The following is a 20,462-nucleotide window of genomic DNA, read 5'->3' as shown; positions in this document are numbered from 1 at the left end:
GGTTCCCCTCCCAGTAGAACTTTTAACCTAAAAACATTCCTTTGCAAGTGATCTTAGAAAGGTCCAGTTAGTTGTCCGAAGTCACACAGCTAAGGAGGACAAGTTTGGACCCACAGCTGCCTGAACCCTGAGTCTGCTCTTTCCTGCACCTATCCTGGTGTCTTTTGAAGGGCCCAGTGTGGTGGGCTAAGGCAGCTTCAAGAACTGGGAGAGTGGGGGGAGGGTTGTCAGAGGTCCACTCTGGCCACATGTACCTGTGACCCTGACATCTTTACTCATGATGCCAAAGTGGGGGTGGGGGGAACGACTGGAGTCTCAGGGTCTGCTTCTCCCTTGCTGGAGAATGCTGGGCAGGTTACATAATGCACCAAGCCTCAGTTTCCCCATTCTGTTCAAGAGTCAGGACCGCCATGCTGCTCAAACCCAGGAAAACACTTCAATTCCATGACCTGTGTGGAAAAACACCTTGGGCCCTTCCTACACTGACATTCCAGGGCCAGAGCCCAGAAAGCTTAGCTAAAATGTTTGCCCCTGGCACAGAGCAGGCCCTTAGTGAGTAGAAGCTGCTGCTAAACTTACTACTAAATATGTGTCTAGGGAGTAGCAGGCAACCTGGGGAACTGGCAACTGCTTTCTACCAGGAGGAAAAACTCCAAAGCATTCAACTTTGGATGCAGCTGGATGAGGGACCTTGGGCAAGTCTCTTCTTTTATCAGGACTTATTAACCCTCTTGTGTTAATAGGGTCGGTCAATGCGCTCTTTAAATTAGTACCACTGATTTATTTCTTACGGGCCTGCCATTGTGTTTGTTTATTCACTCTCAACAACTGCATAAGATGTGGGTATGAATCCCATTTGCCTGAGGCTCACTGGCAGCAGGTGGCAGAGGTGGGGCAAAGAGACCAGGTGAGTTGGACACCGTGCATCCTTCATGGTGTGTGTGTGGTGGACAAGGTATGATGTCTGTGCGGCACTCACAGCGGGACCTTGGAAGAGTTCTTGTCCGTCTTCGGGCTGGGTTTCCATGCTTGCCTGATGGGGGGTTGGACGAGAATATACTTAGGGGGGTGATAATACCTACCTACTTCATAGGAGAAGACTGAACAGCAGAAGAGCTTCCAACAGGTCTGACCCATAATTAGTGATCAAGAAAAGTTTATTATTACTGTTACTAAGCAGTCCGTTTCAGCCGTGGAAGTTTGTGATTTCCTCCTCACTGTGGCTCTGTGCGATCTTTTTTCTCTCTCTTTTTTTTTTTTAGATGGAGTCTCGCTCTGTCGCCCAGGCTGGAGTGCAGTGACGCAGTCTCGGCTCACTGCAACCTCCACCTCCCAAGTTCAAGCGATTCTCATGCCTCAGCGTCCCAAGTAGCTGGGATTACAGATATGCGCTACCACGCCCAGCTAATTTTTGTATTTTTAGTAGAGACTGGTGGGGGTGGGGGGCGGTCACCATGTTGGCCAGGCTAGTCTCCAACTCCTGACTTCAGGTGATCTGCCCGGCCTCCCAAAGTGCTGGGATTACAGGCGTGAGCCACTCTGTGCGATCTTGCATAAATGCCTTACCCTCCGCAGACCGGGCCTCGATCTCCGGGTCTGCGGTGGGGCTGACTGCAGTAGGGCCACGCAGCCTCCCAGGTCTGAGATTTTCATCCTGCAGCAGGGTTTGCACTCTCCACGTCCGAGTCCCTGGGGGCGGGCTGCGGCGGCGGCCTTTCGGTGATTGGTGCGCTCCCCGAGGCCCCGCCCCCCCGGGCCGCCCCCCGCCGTCGCAGGCGGGCCTCGGGGATTATGCAAAGGAGCCACCGCCCCGCCCCGCGCCCGGATTGGAGGCCTTTGTTTGCCGCTCAACTCCAGGAAACCACCCGCGCTCGGCGGCCGCCAGCAGGTGAGACGCGGGGAGGGGCTCGCTGGACGTCTGGGGTGGTCCCTGCCCCTCGCTGGGACTCAGTTTCTCCGTCGGGAGAATGGGGAGGGAGAGTGGACAGCGCCGGTGGGCTCTGTTCCACTGGGACGGCGCTGCTTTCGGTCTTTTCCACGTGGAAACCCCACACGCACGGGGAAGGAGACGCATCACCGCTCGGGGAATGGGAGGGAGCCCTGGACGGGTGATATGGGCCTCAGTCCAAACCCTGCCGGCCGCGGGGTTCCACAGTCTCCACCCTCCGGCCTCAGTCTCCACCTCTGCACAATGGGGGAGTTGGCTTTTTCTCTTTCCAGCTGGGGCTGGTGGCAGGGAGGGAAGGGGTCCCGGGGGAGCTCGGGGGTGGGCCTTGGCGGGGCTGTGTTTGGGCTGGAGGCGTGGCCCGGGTTGCTGTGGTTACTGGGGAGGTGAGGCTTTTCTGTCTGGGATTTGTGTGAGATTCGTTCACCCAGCAACAATCCGCGCAGCCTGGCGGCCCTCGGAGTCGCGCGCCCTTCCCGGACGCCTACCGCAAGTTTCTTTTCCTCTTTTTGTCAGGGGGGAAGGTAGGGCAAGGACCAGTGTCGGGTAGGCAGCCCTGACAATGGTAGAAACTGAACGGGCTGCAAAAATAAGTCCAGTTCCCTCTTGGTACACCTGCGGAGGAGAATGAGGTCCAGAGAGGGGGCGCGACTGGCCCAAGGGTGCACAGCAGGGAGGCGCAGAGCTGGGCTCTTCCCAGCGTGATGGGGCTGGCACAGGCAGAACCAGAGTCTGCTTGCTGCGTGACCTTAGACGACACTTCCAAAGCTCCTTTCCCGGGCTTTTGTTGAAAGAAATGACGGATTGGAGTCCATCATTACCTATGTTTAAAAACCTGCTTCTGAGATAGTCGGAAGGTAAAATTGCTGATAACAAACCTGGGCTATGTTGGAGCAGAGAGAAGCTGAGACAGGCTGCAGTGAAAAGAGACATCGTTCCTGTCCTCTAGAACAGAAGGAGAAAATGGGCTGGAACTGAAGCATGAAAGACTAAAGTTAGATACATACAGGGACTTCCCAAAAGACTTTTCCAGGCGCCTCCCCTGGAATTGGTGGGTTTTATTTGGGGGCTGGTTTGTTAATAAAACAATGGCTGCCCATCTGTTAGAGGAGGCCTAAGTCTGGTTTACTTACTAACAGGGGAGTGGAACCTATGGTGTTTTGGGACTCTGGGTTTATTCCTAAGGGCAGTCGTCTCACAGTTCTTCTGCAGGAGGAAGACGATGCCCACGTGGGGCCTTTGCCTCCCAAAGTCCAGCCGGTTTGCATTTAAAACATGTGATTGGGGCTTTTTCTTGCAAGGGGATTTCATCAGCTCCCACCGTCCTGCAGACTCTGCCAGAGGCGCTAGGATAGGGGTTTCCAGAGAGACCGGGAATGGTCCCAGCTACAGGGCCGTCATGCTCTGAGAGGGTGTTTTGGAAATTGGTGCACAACATGGACACTTCAGTTTCCCCCCGTGGGGGCGTGGAGAAGAAAGAGTATTTTTAAAGCATTCACATCCCCAGTCGAATTCCTGGTCCTTTTTATGTTTCCTCAGTCCTGGAAGGTGGGAGTGATCTGGAGACCAGGAGTAAGAAGACCTGGGTTTAGATCCCCAGCCTGGATTCAGTTCTGAGTGCCTCAGTTTTCCCTTCCACAAAATGAGGTTGGTAATGCCCCCTTTACCACCATTTTTTTTTTTGAGACGGAGTCTAGCTCTGTCTCCAAACTGGAGTGCAGTGGAGCCATCTCGGCTCAGGGGAACATCTGCCGCCCGGGTTCAAGCGATTCTTCTGCCTCAGCCTCCTGAGTAGCTGGGATTACAGGCATGTGCCACTACACCTGGCTAATTTTTGTATCTTTAGTAGAGACGAGGTTTCACCATGTTGGCCAGGATGGTCTCGATTTCCTGACCTCGAGATCCGCCCGCCTCAGCCTCCCGAAGTGCTGGGATTACAGGTGTGAGCCACTGCGCCCATCTACTTTACCACCATTTTAAGGCTCGAGTGAGGTGGCATCATAAAAAACTTTTGCTCAGTCCACATTCTAAATAAATGAGGAAACTGAAGCTCAAAGAAAGGAAGGAATAATGACAACAATAATACCATTGGTATTATTAGCTAATATTATAGCTAATGTTTATTAAGTGCTACATTCTAGCCACTGTGCCAGGGGTTTTACTGCAAGAAGTGAGGTTTGGGAGGGCAGGAGCTCTTATCTGTTTTGTCATCATTGTTATTCCCTAGTGCCTACCTAGTACAGAGCCCTACATAGAGTAGGTGCTCAAAACATTGTTGTTGATCATCTAGATTATATCAGTTACATGATGTTGTTGAAGTGGGTGTTATTGTTGTCCCTCTTGTACAGATAGAAAGCCTGAGGTTCAGAGAGGTTAAGCCACTTGAGGAGAGTCACACAGCTTCTCACTAGTGTTAGCGCATCCTTACTTTGGGGTGTGCGGGGTGTGCTGGTGTCAGCTCGGGAGAGCGGATTGTGCCCATCTCTTCCCAGTGCTGCATTCAGTGATATCAATAGCTTGAAAATGGCATGGCCAATTTCAGTAAGGGTATTTAACACCATCAAAATTAGTAACCACCACAAATCAGGGCTTTTTCTTACCTTTTTTTTTTTTTTTTAAGAGAGCTGCAGGTGAAGGGTATTGGGGGATGGAAGGCTAGCCTTGCTTCTGCTTGGCAGCCTGGAGTTGGGGGCTTTTTGGCAGAGCCCAGTGGAACCAGGCCAGAAGGCCTGCCCCCCACTGCAGCTCCCCTAAAGTATGGGATTTGGGAAGAAAACCTTTATGAGATGGCTTTTGTAGCGTACAGTGTGAGTTATGCAGTGCAGCAGCCCCTGACTTGGGAACAGGTTGGTATGAGCCTGAATTCCAGGCCAAAATGTCTGGCCTTTAACCTGAAAGTGACAGGAGCCACGGATGGTCGTTAAGCAGGGGAAAAACCTGACAGGATGGTGCCCTAAGAAGATTTGTCATTGTGCCAAGGGACTGGGGGGTAAGTCAGGGTGGGTGATAGGGAAGAGGCGCTGCAGTTGGCCAGGGGAGCCAGGAGGAGGCTAACAGAAGCTTCTCATTTTCTGAGTGTGTCCTGCGTACAAACACATTATCTTGTTACTTTACACATGCATGCCTGAGGGAAGAAGTCTCTGTCTGTAGATGAGGGTATCAGAGAAGTTCTGAACCAAAACAGCAAAGGGCTGATCTACCAGAGTTGACCCAGGCTTCCTGCCCCCAAAGTCTCACATTCTCACTCCTCCCTCCCTCCTGCACCCCAGCTTGCTGTTCCATCTTGGCTCTGGGCTTCCTTGCCAAATGTCAGGCGAACTCCAGCTCCATTGCCAAGTGAGACCTTCTGCGCCCAGTGCCGCTCCCACACCAGCCCCTAGGTCCTTGCCAGCATTCTCCCCCCAGCCCCCCCACCGCCAGCTCAGCTTTTTCTGGAGAAGGAGCCTGGGATCAGGGCCAGAGTGGGATGTCCAGCTGTCAGTTTCCTCGGGGTCTTGGGACCACAGCCAGGGACCAGGACTGAGGAGGGGAGGTCTCAGGGTCTAAGAGACACACTCAGTCCCCAACTAAGGATTCATCTGGAGGATAATGCTTTATTAGTGGGTACAGACCCAACTGTGCCTTAACGTGCTGTGTGACTTTGGGCAAGTTGTGTAACCTCTCTGAGCCTTTCTTCATCTGTTAAATGCCTAATTATTTATGAGGATCCAATCCAGCAACACATGCCATGCCTCCAAATGCAAAAAAGTAGTTGAGGCTGGGCGCTGATTGCATCCTTTCCTTTTAGTGATTTTCATGTGTTCCCACATGTTGCATAATGGCTGTATTGCAGAAAACAACATACTGTATTAGAGTTTAAACAGAGGAGGAGAAGGTGTGGGGGTTACAGAATGTTACAGGATGTCAGAGCTGTAAAGGGCCTCATAGAGCCCAATGATATATTTCACCTTTCACAGGAGGGGAAACTGAGGACGGAGGTACCCAAGGTCAGAAAGAAGCAGCACCACACAGATGTGAGGTGGTATTCGTTTGTTCTGTTTTTAAGAATAGTACATGTTCATTTCATTCTTATTTTTAAAGCAACTGTTATTTTTGAAAAATAACCAAAAGGAAACGTGGTAAACTTGCCTATCAAAAAAACTTGCCTATAATTCTACTACCTAGTGATAATTATTATAAACTTTTTTTTTTTTAATTGAGACACAGTTTCACTCTCATCACCCAGGCTGGAGTGCGGTGGCATGATCTTGGCTCACTGCAACCTCTGCCTCCCAGGTTCAGGTGATTCTTCTGCCTCAGTCTCCTGAGTAGCTGGGATTACAGGTGCATATCATCACACCCAGCTAATTTTTGTATTTTTAGTATACAAAAATTTTTGTATTTTTTGCCATGTTGGCCAGGCTGGTCTTGAACTCCTGACCTCAGGTGATCCTCCTGCCTCAGCCTCCCAAAGTGCCGGGATTACAGGTGTGAGCCACGGCGCATGGCCTGTTGTAAACATTTTAAAGCATGTCCTTCTCTTTCCTTTGCTTTCTCTCCCTTTCTTTTTTCCTATCCTGTCTCCTTCCTTTCCTCCTCCTCCTCTTCCTCCATATTTTACTGTTTTTTTTTTAATGGACTCAAACTAGATATATATTATTTTATAATTGGCTTGTCCACTTAACAAAATTTTTACATTATTTGGTATTCTTCAATAGCATGACCGTTAGTGGCTGCTAATATTATTCGTTTGAGTGGAACTATCACAATTTCTTTCTATGATCACCTGTTACTGGACACTGCGATTGTTTCCAACCATTTTACCTATTGCAAGTTTCAGTTGCAAAGTGATTAAGATTACACTGTCCGGGGCTGGGTGCGGTGGCTCACGCCTGTAATCCCAGCACTTTGGGAGGCCGAGGCAGGCGGATCACGAGGTCAGGAGATTGAGACGTCCTGGCTAACACAGTGAAACCCCGTCTCTACTAAAAATACAAAAAAAAAAAAAAAAAATAGCTGGGCGTGGTGGTGGGCACCTGTAATCGTAGCTACTTGGGAGGCTGAGGCAGGGGAATGGCGTGAACCTGGGAGGCGGAGCTTGCAGTGAGCCGAAATCACGCCACTGCACTCTAGCCTGGGCAACAGAAAGAGACTCCAACTCAAAAAAAGAAAGATTATACTGTCCAGATTTAAACAGCTTGGTTCAAACCAGCTTCCTCACCTATAAAATAAAATGGGCATCATAATTTTTCCCTCCTTGGATTAGTATGAGGATTAAATAATGAGATCTGGATCCATGGAAAGGCTTTTATAAGATATTTGACACATAATAGGTGTTCAGTATAGTTTTGCTGTCAGCAGTCCCTTCCTGGCACATGCACGGGTTTTTTGTTTGACTCTTTGAAAAGAGCATGAATTTGAATTTATGTACGTGTTTTCCTCAATATGGCCACACCCTCCTCATAACCCATATCTCAGTTGGCTGAGAAGGGCCTGTTTGCTCTGCTCCTTAACTACTCAGACTGGGGACAGAGTTTGTAGCTGGGTCAGTGAGCCCTGGAACTGGTTTAAGGGTCGCAGGGAAGAGGGTTACAGGGAAATGTCAGCACCTCCCTCCACTTGGGAAAACTGCCTCTCCCTTTTTGTGTCCAGGACTCATCGCTAGACCTGGGGTTCATATTGTGGAAGCTGTGGATGAGGAAAATTAAACTCAGTCCTGCAGGGAGCAGGTCGTAGGGCGTTTCACGGAAAAGACAAGGCCATTTATTTGTGAACAGTCACTCTGTGCCAGCTGGGCACTGGGGCCAAGAACTTTAGGCACATAGTCTCATCAGTCATCCCAAGAACCCTGTAAAATAATTATTGGTCCATGTTACAGATGTGGAATCTGGGATTCAGAGAGGTTAAGCAGCTTGCCCAAGGCCACACAGCTTCCAAGAGAGAACATGGAGTTCTCTGTTTGCCCACGAAGCCCATGTGCCTTAACACCTGTGCCCTGCAGCTTCCTGTCAGCATGGCATTTCTGCCTGGGTGGGCAAATGGAATAAAGAATCCAGGAGGTTTAGCGTTAGAAGATAATCTCTGATAACCTCAGAGACAATCTCATTAAGCCCCAGGTTCCAAAGCTCAGAGAAAGGAAGGTGCTTGTTCCTGGTCACTCAGGCTGGAACTTGGGTTTCTGCTTCCCTAGCCAGGCTTCATCATTTGTTCTTGGTTCACTCTGGAAATCCTCACCTGCCTCCTCTTTCCCTCAGACTCCCTGTGGATTTTTTTTTTTTTTTTGACAAGCGTCTTACTCTGTTGCCCAGGCTGGAGCGCCAGTGACATGATCTCGGTTCACTGCAACCTCCACCTCCCAGGTTCAAGTGATTCTTGTGCCTCAGGCTCGTGGGAAGGGCTGGCAGGGTTCTGCAGACACAGCCATGCACACGCCTGTTGCTGGTAAAAGGGTGAAAGTCATCAAGCCCTGGCAGTAGGAGTAAGAGGTTTTTTCGTTGCCGTTGCTTTTTTTTTTTTTTTGAGACGGAGTCTTGCTCTTTTGCCCAGGCTGGAGTACAGTGGTGCAATCTCGACTCACTGCAACCTCCGCCTTCCAGGCTCAAGTGATTCTCCTGCCTCAGCCTCCCAAGTAGCTGGGATTACAGGCACCTGCCACCACGCCCAGCTGATTTTTGTATTTTTAGTAAAGATGGGGTTTCACCATGTTGCCCAGGCTGGTCTCGAACTCCTGACCTCAGGTGATCCACCCACCTCAGCCTCCCAAAGTGCTGGGATTACAGGTGTGAGCCACTGCGCCCAGGAGTCAGAGGTTTTTGTTGTTGTTTCTTTTCTGGGTGACCAGGAACGAATCTCTTCTCTGGGCCTCAGTGTCCTCACCTATACAATGGAATAATACTCGTGTTCTCCCCACTTTGACGTTCTGTTCTTGAGCATCTAGTGCTATAAAGGAGAAGAAAGCATTTTGGGAAACCGAAAGGCTCTGCGTGGAACCAGGGCCTCACTATAAAATTGGAACATTGGCTTTGTGAATTGCAATTAGTTGGTAATAAGCTCCACTATCGATTTTATTGTGCACAGGTATTAATTATCTCTGCGGGCTGCAATGCTGTGAGCACCAAGCTTGGTTATTAGAAGCCAGGTCTTTGTGTGTTTGAAACTCTACTGCAGCTCATCAGCTTTGTGACCTTGGGCAAGCTGCTTGGGCTCTAGGGGCCTCTGTTTACCCAACTGTGAAATGGGTTTGTCACATCAGCCTCATTGGGTGGTTATGAGGGCTATGAGTCAGGCTTGGGCAAGTAGCTAGGTTGAGTGGATCATCCAGGATATATTTATTGTATTTCTATTGTATATCAGGGCCTGTGTGCTGGGTCCTGGGGATATGATGATGAGAGCCTCACAGAGCTCCCAAGTGAGTCAAGAGACAGATGTTAATCAAATAATCACATATGAAATATAGTTCCAAATGGGGAGTCCCCAAGGAGGGCACGCTGGAGCTGACATCTGGAGGTTGCCTAGAAGTTAACAGGGAAAAAGAAGTAGGACTGGGTGAGGGGAGGAGCAGGGCTCATCTGTCCCAGGAAGAGCAAGGAGGCCTGTGTGGCAGGAGCACGCTGAGCAAGGGCAGAGAGGGTGGCGGGAGAAGAGGCTGCAGCAGCGGCCAGCCTATGGAGTTTCATCTTCTTTCTCAGAGCCATGGTAGCTAGCTGTGCATCTGAAGCATGGAAGGGTCTTGTTTGGAAACTTCTATCTTGGAAGATCGCATCGGTGCAGTGTGGGGAACAGATTAGTGGACCCTAGAGCTTTCCAGGCAAGGCCGATCCAGGGACCCACATGGGGATGCAGAAACGGGGACAGATTCTGGTGAAATTTAGGAAATGAAGTCACGGGGAGTTGATGATGGATTGGTTACGGGATGTAAGGGAAAGGGAAGTGTCCAGGGTCACAGTTGGTTCTCAGTATGTACCTGGGTGAAAGACGGGCCAAACTAAGGAGGGGTGGGTTTGGAGGGTGGCAATACTAGTAGCTCAGTCTTAGACATGCTGCTTCGGTTTGGTAGAATTTGGCCTGTGGGTGGGGACAGTGATCTAAGAGGGGGCAGTGAGTGAGCAAAGGCAGGGAGGAGGGTTGGTCGTGCTTGGGGGTGCAAGGAAATGGAACAGACTGCACTGCAGGCGGTTCTCCTTGGTGTTAGGTGGCTGCCCCTAAGATGGGTTTGGGGTTATCCAGGGGCCACAGGCTATGCCCAGCAATGGCAGCCACCTGGCGTTGACAGCAGTGCTGCCTGGGTTAATGACCAGGGAGGGAGGGTGAGTGAGTGACAGAGTGTCAGGGAAGCCCGCCCCTTACACAATGGCACACATGGCCGCCAGAGCTGGTGGGGAGGGGCCTCATTAGGGTTTGGCTCTGCTCCATGTGGGTTTGGGGGCTACAAGGATAGCCCTGCCACCCAGATGTGGGTAAAAGGCAGGGAAGGGGATAGAGGGGGTGGGCGATTGCCAGGATGAGGGCTCCTGGTTCTAGCCCTGGCTACGCCAGATATTCACAAGCTGACCTTGGGAATGTCCACTCATTAATTAATTCATTCATTCATGGAACGCATTCATCAGCCATAAACAGTGTGCCAGGCTTCAGGAAAGGTATTAAGATCTAGCCTTTAGAGGAGACCAGAGACTTATACCTAAGTAGCAGCAATAGTTGTAGTAGCAATAATAAAATAGCTCAATACATGACTGTGTTCTGGCTCCCCTGCTGTACCCTTGATAGGCGTCACCTCATTGAATCTTTATAGCAGCCCCTGTGGGGTGGCTACTCTTCTTATCCCTGTTTTACAGATGAAGAAACTGAGGCTTAGAGAGGTGAAGCTTCAAAGATCAGAGCCAGCAAGAGATGGGGCTGGGATTTGAACCCGGGGCTGGGATTTGAACCCAGGTCCGCAGTGACTCTAAGATTTTTTTTTCTCTCCTACTTGGGTGGTTCCCAAATCTGGCTGCTGATCAGAACTACCTGGAGGGCTTTTTGGACAATACAGAGGCCTGATTTTTTTCCTTTTTCTTTTTCTTTCCTGACTCAGAGTCTCTGGTTCCTGGGTGGGGCCAGTGTTGGGAGCCTCCTGTGCTCCTGTGCCCCCTCTTCTGTGAAGCTCCTGCCTCTCCCGCTTGACTCACTCTGCCCTGGGTACCCTTGCTGTTCTCAGGGAAAGCCCGCTGGCTCCCCGACCTTGGCCTTTGCACTTGCCCTCCCAGAACACTCTGCCCCAGCCCTTCTTGTGGCTTGCTCTTGCCCCCCTCTTCCTTCCAGTGCCTTGTTTGAATGTCACCTCCTCATAGAGACCTTCCTGACCATCCTATAACCCTTCTCCTCCAACCCATTACTCCTGGCCCCATGGGTTCTCTACCAGGGCCAGTCACCTGGGACACTTAAAATCTCTGATGCCCAGAGACTGACTCTGTTGGCCTGGGGTGAGCCCCAGGCTTCAGTGCCACCTGGCCTGGGACACGGATCATCACTCAGTCTCATTGTTCACAGCTCTCTCCTTGAAATTATACATGTGCTTGCTTATTGTCCATGTCTCTGCTAGAGTGGAGAGCAGGGGACTGGCCTGTCTTGGGCCCTGCCATATTCCCAGCACCTTTACAAACACCTGCCACACACCTTTAAAAGCACCCGCCACACAGTAGGAGCTCAGTGAGTACCTATGAATGAAGGAATGGGATAGTGGGGCTTGAGAAAAGACAGCTTGACTGATCATCAGGATCGATCTGTTCCCAACATCTGGTGAACCCTTGGAGGGTTCTTACAACAGGGAAAGTTTACCTGATCTGCCAGTTTCACACCTCCATGCTGCCCCGAACAACCCACTCTGGCTGCAGGACCACCTCGGGGTGAGGACAGGGGGTTGAGATGGCAGGAATCACCACGGTCTCCCTGAGATTCAGGTTGCACATTGGCAGAGTCAGAGCTGGAAGGGCAGGAGTGGTGTTGAGTCTGAGCTCTCACCGTGCAGATGGGCCCTGAGGCCTAGTGAGGGAAGGAGCCTTGGCTAAGGTCAGGCCATGGTTGAAGAGGGCCTAGAGGGTAGGAGCTACAGCATGCTGTGTGACCTTGGCCAAGCCTCTGGCCTTCTCTGTGCTTCAGTCTCCCCATCTGTACCTGCAGGGCCTGGGCTGAGATGATCCCAAGCCCAGGACGTTAGGAGTTTTTTCCCTGAGTCCTTTCCTGGGCAGCGCAGACTGCGGAGGGCTTGCAAGGGGTTAAGCTCCTCCAGCTCTTGCTCTGCACGCAGACAAACCCCCTCCTTCTGACAAACACTTGTAGGAAATCAGGCTGGGCGCTTCCTGCCGAGGCGAGGCGGCCTCAGCCGCGGCAGGGGCGGGGAGAGGTGGGGAGCGATGCTGGTCTGTGAGCAGCAGCTTGGGCTGGCAGAACGGCCTGGAGGCGGGCCAGGGCGCAATGGAGACAGGGGGCTCACTGGATTTGGAACAAAGACTTCACAGGCAGGTCCCCTGAAACTGGGTCGGCAGGACGGTGGTGGAGCCCGAGAGAGGTAAGGGATCGGAACAGAGGAGGGCCTGGGAGGCCGCCTTCCTTCTGGACGGGCCAGTCACAGACTCTCCGGGACAGTCCAGGCAGCCGGACCAGCCCAGCCAGGAAGTTGCAGCTGCTGGAGCTGCATCGCTTTTCTCTTGGCTCAGGGGAGCCCGGCCTCCGGGCAAGGGTGGATTTAAGGAGGATTTCATCAAGCCTCAGGATGCTAGATTCCAGTCCCAGCTCTGATTCTGATCTCTTGTGAACTTGGATAGGCGAGTCCATCTCTGTGCCTGGGGTGTCGTCGTCTGCACCTGGAGAGTTAGTGTCCTTGGTTGCAAAGGGGTCTCAGAGACGATGCAGGGATGGGGAGCAGGACAGGAAGCAGTGACGGCGCGGGGGGGTGGTCCCCATCGAAGGAATGGCCCCTTATGCCAGCAGACCCAGCTCAGCTCTTGAGGATGGCAAGACCAGAGCTGGCAACAGCCAGGGCACCGTTTCTCTTTCTACTCGGCCTCTGCTGCTGGAGTGGGCTGGGGGCAGGGAGGACACAGAGGGGGTGTGGCTGGTGCTTCCCTGTGGGACTAGTGTCCACACAGCTGGTGGGAACCTCCTGAGAACAGCAAGTCTGTGCCCTGCCAGCTGGTGGGTGGGGGGATGGTTGAGCCTTTTTGGAAGGTCTGGTTACTGATTTGGGGGGTGGTCTTCCTTCCCCATCTCCCTGACACATCTGACAGCCTGGTTTCAGAGTTGCAGCACCCTAGCTTTGAATCCTCTGTCTGCGCTTCCTGGCTGTGAGGTCTTGTGAGAGCCTTCCATGTCTCTGTGCCTCAGTTTCCTCATCTGGGAGGTGTCAGGGTGTGGGTGGGAGTAGAAGCAGGGGGGCACCCTGGACAGCTCTGGCTGGATGGGAAGGGGCTGCAGAGGGCACGGGGAGGCTGTGTGGGCTGAGTAGCTGTGCTGGCAAAGGAGAACCTGGGAGTCTGGACAGTTCTGAGGGATTGAGCCATAAAGGGGAGGGTCCCTCCCTGGCTGTGGAATGACTGAGCGGGTGGAGAAGCCCTGTGTGGGTGGCGGGGAAGAGGAGTCCATCCCACCCAGAAACTGAAGATAGACACCTTGGGGGTCTGTTAGACCCTTGAGAGAGCAGGGGCAGTGGCGGCTTGGGGGTAAGAAGGAGATGTACAGAAGGAGGGTGCAGTGGCTGCTACTTCCTTGTGGGGCCAGTTTCTCCAGGGATGGCGGGGACCCTGAACTCCACAGCCCTCCCCAGCTCACACAGCCGGAGTCTTCACCAAACCCCACTCACTGCCTTTTAGGAGCAGCCCTGCTGCCCTAACGAGGACTGGCTGGAACAACTCTGCCTTTGTCTGGCATTCAGGGACCCCTGCCCATAGCTCTCCTTCAAGGTCAGGCCATACTTTTAGACCTCCGTGCCTTTGCCTATGCTGTTCCCTCTGCCTGGAATGCCCTCCCTAATCTTCTCCCCTAAATCTTCACTGTGTCTCAAGCCCACCTTAAAGCTTGCTTTGGTAACACTTCTGTATTGTACTACCCCTCACCATTTAAAATCTTGGAACACTTTTACTCTTTTCTATATTCTTTGCATCTTATGCGGCCCCTGGTATATAGTAGGAAGTCATAGGGCTTTTTTAAAAAGTTGATTTGCACTCACTGGGTGCTCAGTATGTATCTTTGTACTTTGAAATGTGACCTCAGGGAGGAGGAGAGAGGTTAACGGTTCTGAGGCTGTTGCCCTTAGAAGCTGAGTCAATCAGGGACTTCAAAGCTCTATGAGTCCCATCCCCTGCCTCCCAACCCACCCTAGCAGGGTGATATCGCCTTGTGATATCAAGAGCAGGTGGTACTTTCTTTGTTTTACAGTGAGGAAAATGCAAGCCCAGCTGTACACAGTGAGTAACAGCAGCCAGGACTAGCACCTGTCTCCTGATGCCCAGCCTGCTTCTCTATCACAGCATCGTCCCAGCCTGAAGTTGGCAGGTAGTTGGCACTAATGTGTGTTTGTTGACTGACTAGTTGACTGGCCAGTTCTGGGGCTTTGTGGTGAGGAGGGCCATGGCTCGCGTGGAAGACAGAGGACTGGCTCAGGAAAGGCTCACTGGTTTAGGCGCCTGGGGGCAAGTGCAAAACTCTAGCCAGTCACTGCAGCTGCCTCTGACATGCACCTTCCCCTGGTTACAGTGAGATTTCTGCCACGACTGAGTCATCCCAGAAGACAGGATGTTCCTCTTTGTGCACCCAGAGGCCTCTGTGATTGCGCAGGCTGCTCTGCGGCAGAGCTAGAAAAAAAGCCCTTTAAAAAGTCAAAAAACCACATGCCTCCCCCGGCCCCTTCCTCAGCAGAGGCTTCAGAACCAGAAAAGCAACAGCTAAATTGTAGCCCCTCCCCCACCTGCCATAACAGCAGGAGCGAGGAGGCCTAGTGAACTTCAAAGGGCAGGCCCTGCCTGAGGCCCCGGTTTAAAATGCAGATTCCTGGGTCCTATCCCAGGGCCACTGAGTCAGGCTCTCTGCAGGTTGTTTCAGGAAACTGCATGCTTAGAGGATTCTTAAGCACACTGAAGCTTAAGATCCCTGGCAGGGATTTCCAAGAAGGGTACAGGCCCTGCAGAAGGTATGAGAAGCAAGGATTAGAGCTTCTATTTAAAATATAGTTGACCAGCTGGGTGGGTGGCTCATGCCTGTAATCCCAGCACATAGGGAGGCCGAGGCAGGAGGATCACTTGAGCCCAGGAGTTCAAAACCAGCCTGGGCAACATGGCAAAACCCCATCTCTACAAAATTTTTAAAAATTAGCCAGGCATGGTGGCATGTACCTGTGGTCTTAGCTACTCAGGAGGCTGAGGTGGGAGGATCGCTTGAGCCCAGGTGATCAAGGCTACAGTGAGCTCTGATCACCACTGTACTCCAGCCTGGGTAACAGTGAGACCCTGTCTCAATAAAATAAAATACAGTTGATCCTTGGACAATACAGGGGTTAGGAGCGCCTCATGCAGTCAAAAATCTGCTTATAACTTTCAACTCCCCCAAAACTTTATCAATAGCCTGCTGTTGACTGGAAGCTTTGCTGATAACATAAACAGTTGATTAATGCATATTTTCTGTGTTATATGTATTATGTGCTGTTTTCTTACAATAAAGTAAGCCAGAGAAAAGAAAATGTTATTAAGGAAATCATAAGGAAGAGAAAGTCTACTTATTTCCATTAAGTGGAAGTGGATCATCATAAAGGCCTACATCCTTGTCATCTTCACATTGAGGAGGAGGAGTTAAGGGGGAGACTGATCTACTGTCTTAGAGGTGGCAGAGGCAGAAGAAAATTCTCATATAAGTAGACCTGTGCAGTCCAAACTGTGTCATTAAGGGTCACCTGTATATATTTTCTTTTTCCTTTTTATTTTTAGTAGAGACAGGCTTCTGCCATGTTGCCCAAGAGCTCAAGTGATCTGCCCACCGCGGCCTCCCAGAGTGCTGGGATTACAGGTGTGAGCCACTGTGCCTGGCCAATTTTTGATTGCATCTTTTTAGAAAATCACTTTTGAAAATACTCTTTCCAATACATGTAATATATTAGCGTGATGTGTTCGAGCAAATATATTTTTACTGATGGGTTGTGTGATTAAAAAAATATTGGGGGACCACTAGGCCAAAACTGACAGTTGCAAATCTTGCTGTGGCAGGAAGTAGCCAGGTGATCTTAGCCAAGTTCTACCCTCATATTTGTAGTGAGGGCAGATTGAGAACTTAAAAGTAAAGCCTCTAGCCAGGCTGGTGCCGAGTGGGCTCTTCACATGTGGCGGGGACTGTGGGGCTGGAGGACAATACGCAGGGTGATCTGGAGGAAATTGTGGGGCTCTGCATTTGGGGGTAGAGAGGAAGACTGGGCGGGGACAGAGGATAGAAGCCCCGAACACCCATCCACAGAGCAGGAGTCGCAGCCAAGGAGGGAAGAATGATATTCCCTGCACTTCCCTCCTCCAGCCTTTGAGAAGTCAGCCTTTCCCGGGCTGCACTGTTCCCCGGGGAACTTTGTGTCCAAAAATAGTTGCCTGCTGACTTTTTTCAGCCACACAAATCAAGCAGGATCCAAGTGTTCATGAGGATAAAGGGACAAACACAGACCTTCTGTCCTGGGAGGCCAGGAGTCATACTGCCTTCGACACAGCATGCAGGAGAGAAAGCCCACACCGTGGGCCAGGAGGCTGACTTTCGCCCCTGCCTTGTCCTGACCCCTGTGTGGCTTGGGGCAAGACCTCTCCCCTCTCTGGACCCCAGTTTCCCCATCTGTGGAAGAAGGCCGCCCTGGGGGCCACTGCGCTGATGGGCTGCAGTTCTCTGAACCCTCCATGGCAGGAAGCTCCCTGGGGGACCGTGCCCACTCTGGGTCAGCTTTGCACTTCTTGGGCCTGGCTCAGTGCTGGCATAGAGGAAGCGCTTAGGGAAATAGCAGGAGCGTGGGAAGGAAGAGGCAAAAGGAGACAAGAGGGAGAAGGAAAGAGGGAAAGAAGGAGAGGGTTGAGGGAAGGCAGCGGAGGAGCCCTTCTCTGGCTACCCTGTTCCTGCAGCAGCCGCCTGACGGGTCCCTGTGTGGCCAGCCTCCCTGGTTCATTCTCCCAGAGCAGCCCGAGGGGAACTTTTAAACCACACCTCTGATGGGCTTTCCCTGTGTTCAATACCCCAGCCATCGGCAAAACCACTCCCAGGTCCAGGAAAGCCCCTGGTAGGCCTGCTCCCTGCCCCCAGGTCGCCTCACTCCTCACTCGGAAGGCTTTTTCTTTAAATTGAGGTGAAATTCACATAACATAAAACTAACCATTTTTAGGTGAGTAGTTCAGTGACATTTAATATATTCACAGTGTTGTGTAACTGTCACCTCCATCTAGTTGCAAAACATTTTCATCACTTCAGAAGGAAATCCCATACCCAGCAAGCAGTTAGTGCCCACTCTCCTCTCCCCTAGTCCCTGGCAAATACCAGTCTGCTTTCACTCTCCAAGGAGTTACCTTGCCTGGATATTCCCTATCCATAGAATCACACTATATGTGGCCTTTGTGTCTCGTGTCTTTCACTTAGCATAATGTTTTTGAGGTTCATCTATACTGTGGCATGTGTTGGGACTTAATGCCTTTTCGTTTGAGCACCTGTTTTTCAATTATGTTGGGTACTGGAATGCTACCTTTTTTTTTTTTTCCTTTTGAGACAGGGTCTCACTTTGTTGCCCAGGCTGCAGTGCAGGTGGCGCTGTCATGGCTCACTGCAGCCTCAACCTCCCGGGCTCAAGTGATCCCCCCACCTCAGCCTCTCGAGTAGCTGGGACTGCAGGTGTGCACAATCACACCTGGCTAATTTTTCATAGAGACGAGGTTTTGCCATGTTGCCCAGGCTGGTCTCGAACTCCTAGACTCAAGTGATCCGCTCGCCTCAACCTCCCAAAGTGCTGGGATTATAGGCGTGAGCCATCCTACCTGGCCTGGAATGCTTTTTTCATCATTCTCCCCCACCTCTCAATCTGAATTCTTACCCGAGTGAGGTCAGAGAAGATTCTCAGAGCAACTGGCTTCTAAACTGGGATCACCAGACTTCCCTGGCCTCTGTCAGGGCAGCCCCCATGCCTCCTCCAGCACATCTCACCTGGATTTGTAGTTGCCTGGTGATTGTCTGCTTCCTCCTGGGCCATCCGTTCTCTGGTGAGCAGGGCCTGTGCCCCATGCCCACACAAAGAGCCAGTACTCAGTAACACTAGCTAGTGTGCATTCAACACCTGTTGGTTGGTGCACTGGCCACTGGGCTCCTCATCCTGTGTCTCATCTAGTTTATAAAACCCTGGAGGGGGCCGGGCGCAGTGGCTCACGCCTGTAATCCCAGCACTTGCGGAGGCCGAGGCGGGTGGATCATGAGGTCAGGAGTTCGAGACCAGCCTGGCCAATATGGTGAAACTAAAAAATACAAAAATTAGCCGGGTGTGGTGGCACGCACCTGTAGTCCCAGCTACTCAGGAGGCTGAGGCAGGAGAATTGCTTGAACCCGGGAGACGGAGGTTGCAGTGAGCCGAGATCGTGCCACTGCACTCCAGCCTGGGCAACAGAGTGAGACTCTGTCTCAAAAAAACAAAACAAAACAAAACAAAACAAAAACCCTGGAGAGAGAGGGGAATTATTATCCCAGCTTTATTGATGAAGAAAATGAAGGCAGAGTGACTTGCCCAGGGTGACACAGCTTTGGGAGGATGCAGCCAGGAGTTGAACTGGGGCTAATTCCAGAGTTCCTGCTGGTAACTTCTTGTTCCGAATAAAAGAGGGCATCAGGATTAATTAATGTTATCTCTTGAATGTGTCCCTGACAGGGCACAGGCAGGATGGCCGATGCTGACAGGAACCAGCGGTGACTCTGGGGCCCCTGGCAGCAGCTCTGTCTCCTGAAGATGAAGTGGCCCAGGTGAAGCCCAGGCCAGCCCCAATGGCCAGCTCGGAGACTGAGATCCCTTGGGCTGAGTCTGGCCTGGGGAAGGGCCCCCAGCGGCGGCGCTGGGCCTGGGCCAAGGACAAGAGGGATGTGGATAGAAGTAGTTCACAAAGCTGGGAAGAAGAGAGACTCTTTCCCAATGCCACCAGCCCCGAGCTCCTGGAGGACTTCTGCCTGGCCCAGCAGCACCTGCCGCCCCTGGATTGGGACCCACACCCGCAGCCCGATGGGCATCAGGATTCTGAGTCAGGAGGAGAGACTTCTGGAGAAGGTGAGACTGACACCCCTACCCCCACAGTGGTGTCCTGTCCCCAAAACAACATCACACGTTCTTTTTTGTTTGTTTGTTTGTTTGTTTGTTTTTGAGACAGAGTCTTGCTCCATCGCGAGGCTGGAGTGCTGTGGCATGATCTCGGCTCACTACAACCTCCACCTCCCAGGTTCAAGTGATTCTCCTGCCTCAGCCTCCCGAGTAGCTGGGATTATAGGCACGCGCCACCATGCCTGGTTGTATTTTTTTTTTTTTAGTAGAGACGGGGTTTCACCATGTTGGCCAGGATGGTCTCGATCTCTTGACCTCGTGATCTGCCTGCCTCGGCCTCCCAAAGTGCTGGGATTACAGGCGTGAGCCACCACGCCTGGCCATCACACGATCTAGCAGGGGGGAAGAGAGTGGAGGCTGCTTCAACATTTTCAATTAAATTCTACAAAGTCTATAATTTAAAATTTTTAAAGATTTAAATTGTATACATAATACCATTCATTGCAGAACAACCAGAAAATAAAAGCACAAAATTAGGTAAAATTTAAAATTACTCATTGTCCCACTCCATCCCCAGATAACCGCTGTTTTCCATATGTGTAGATATGCAAATGTAATGTGAATATGGAACAGTATTCTACATACTTCATTGTAACCTGCTTTTTGGTTAAATTAATACATGTGAACATTTTCGTAGTTCATCAAATCCTCTCCCACAAGTCATTCCTAGACTTCCATGGATATTCTATGGTTAACTGGCCAGTCTCCTACTGCTGGGCATTTTAGTAGTTTCTAGATTTTGCTGTTAAAAATAATGCAGTGATGAATGTCATTAATATATCTTTGCACACTTGATTTGATCATATCTTTGGTAATTTGAATTACTTAGTCCTGGGGTTATGTCCATTTTTGATTTTTTTTTTTTTTTTAATGAGGCAGAGTCTTGCTCTGTTGCCCAGGCTAGAGTGCAGTGGCATGATCATGGCTCACTGCAGCCTCGACCTTTCTGGCTCAATCAATCCTCAGATCTCAGCCTCCCAAGGAGCTGGGACTACAGGTGCATGCCACCACACCCTGCTGATTTTTGTATTTTTTGTAGTGACAGGGTCTCACAGTGTTGCCCAGGCTGATCTCAAACTCCTGGCCTGAAGCGAGCCTCTCACCTTGGCCTCCCAAAATGCTGGGATTACAGATGTGAGCCATCATGCCTGGACATTTTTAAGGTTTTTTAAAATCCCAATTAGCAATGGGAATGTTGGCATTTCTTGT

General features: G+C 51.2%; 1 protein-coding gene across 6 annotated transcripts in view; it reads left to right on the top strand.

The window, feature by feature from the left end:
* Window positions 1-1,255: 1,255 nt before the first annotated feature.
* Window positions 1,256-20,462, top strand: part of AKNA (AT-hook transcription factor) — a 63,589-nt gene continuing 44,382 nt past the window's right edge. For 2 of the 6 annotated variants that reach the window (XM_058445182.1, XM_032164955.2), the window contains exons 1-3: window positions 12,337-12,467; window positions 14,333-14,449; window positions 18,813-19,202. In XM_058445182.1, the coding sequence (XP_058301165.1) occupies window positions 18,926-19,202 (277 nt within the window). In that variant the 5' untranslated portion in view covers window positions 12,337-12,467; window positions 14,333-14,449; window positions 18,813-18,925. Of the gene's footprint in view, window positions 1,889-3,484; window positions 3,593-12,336; window positions 12,468-14,332; window positions 14,450-18,812; window positions 19,203-20,462 lie in introns of those variants that run through there. The other 4 variants (XM_032164954.2, XM_032164953.2, XM_032164951.2 and 1 more) reach the window with 4 other exon arrangements.

The sequence above is a fragment of the Hylobates moloch genome, unplaced genomic scaffold (assembly GCF_009828535.3).
Source record: "Hylobates moloch isolate HMO894 unplaced genomic scaffold, HMol_V3 SCAFFOLD_10, whole genome shotgun sequence".
In the NCBI taxonomy this organism is placed as follows: domain Eukaryota; kingdom Metazoa; phylum Chordata; class Mammalia; order Primates; family Hylobatidae; genus Hylobates; species Hylobates moloch.
Note: the sequence above shows the minus strand (reverse complement) of the source record. Positions and strands in the feature narration are given on the sequence as shown.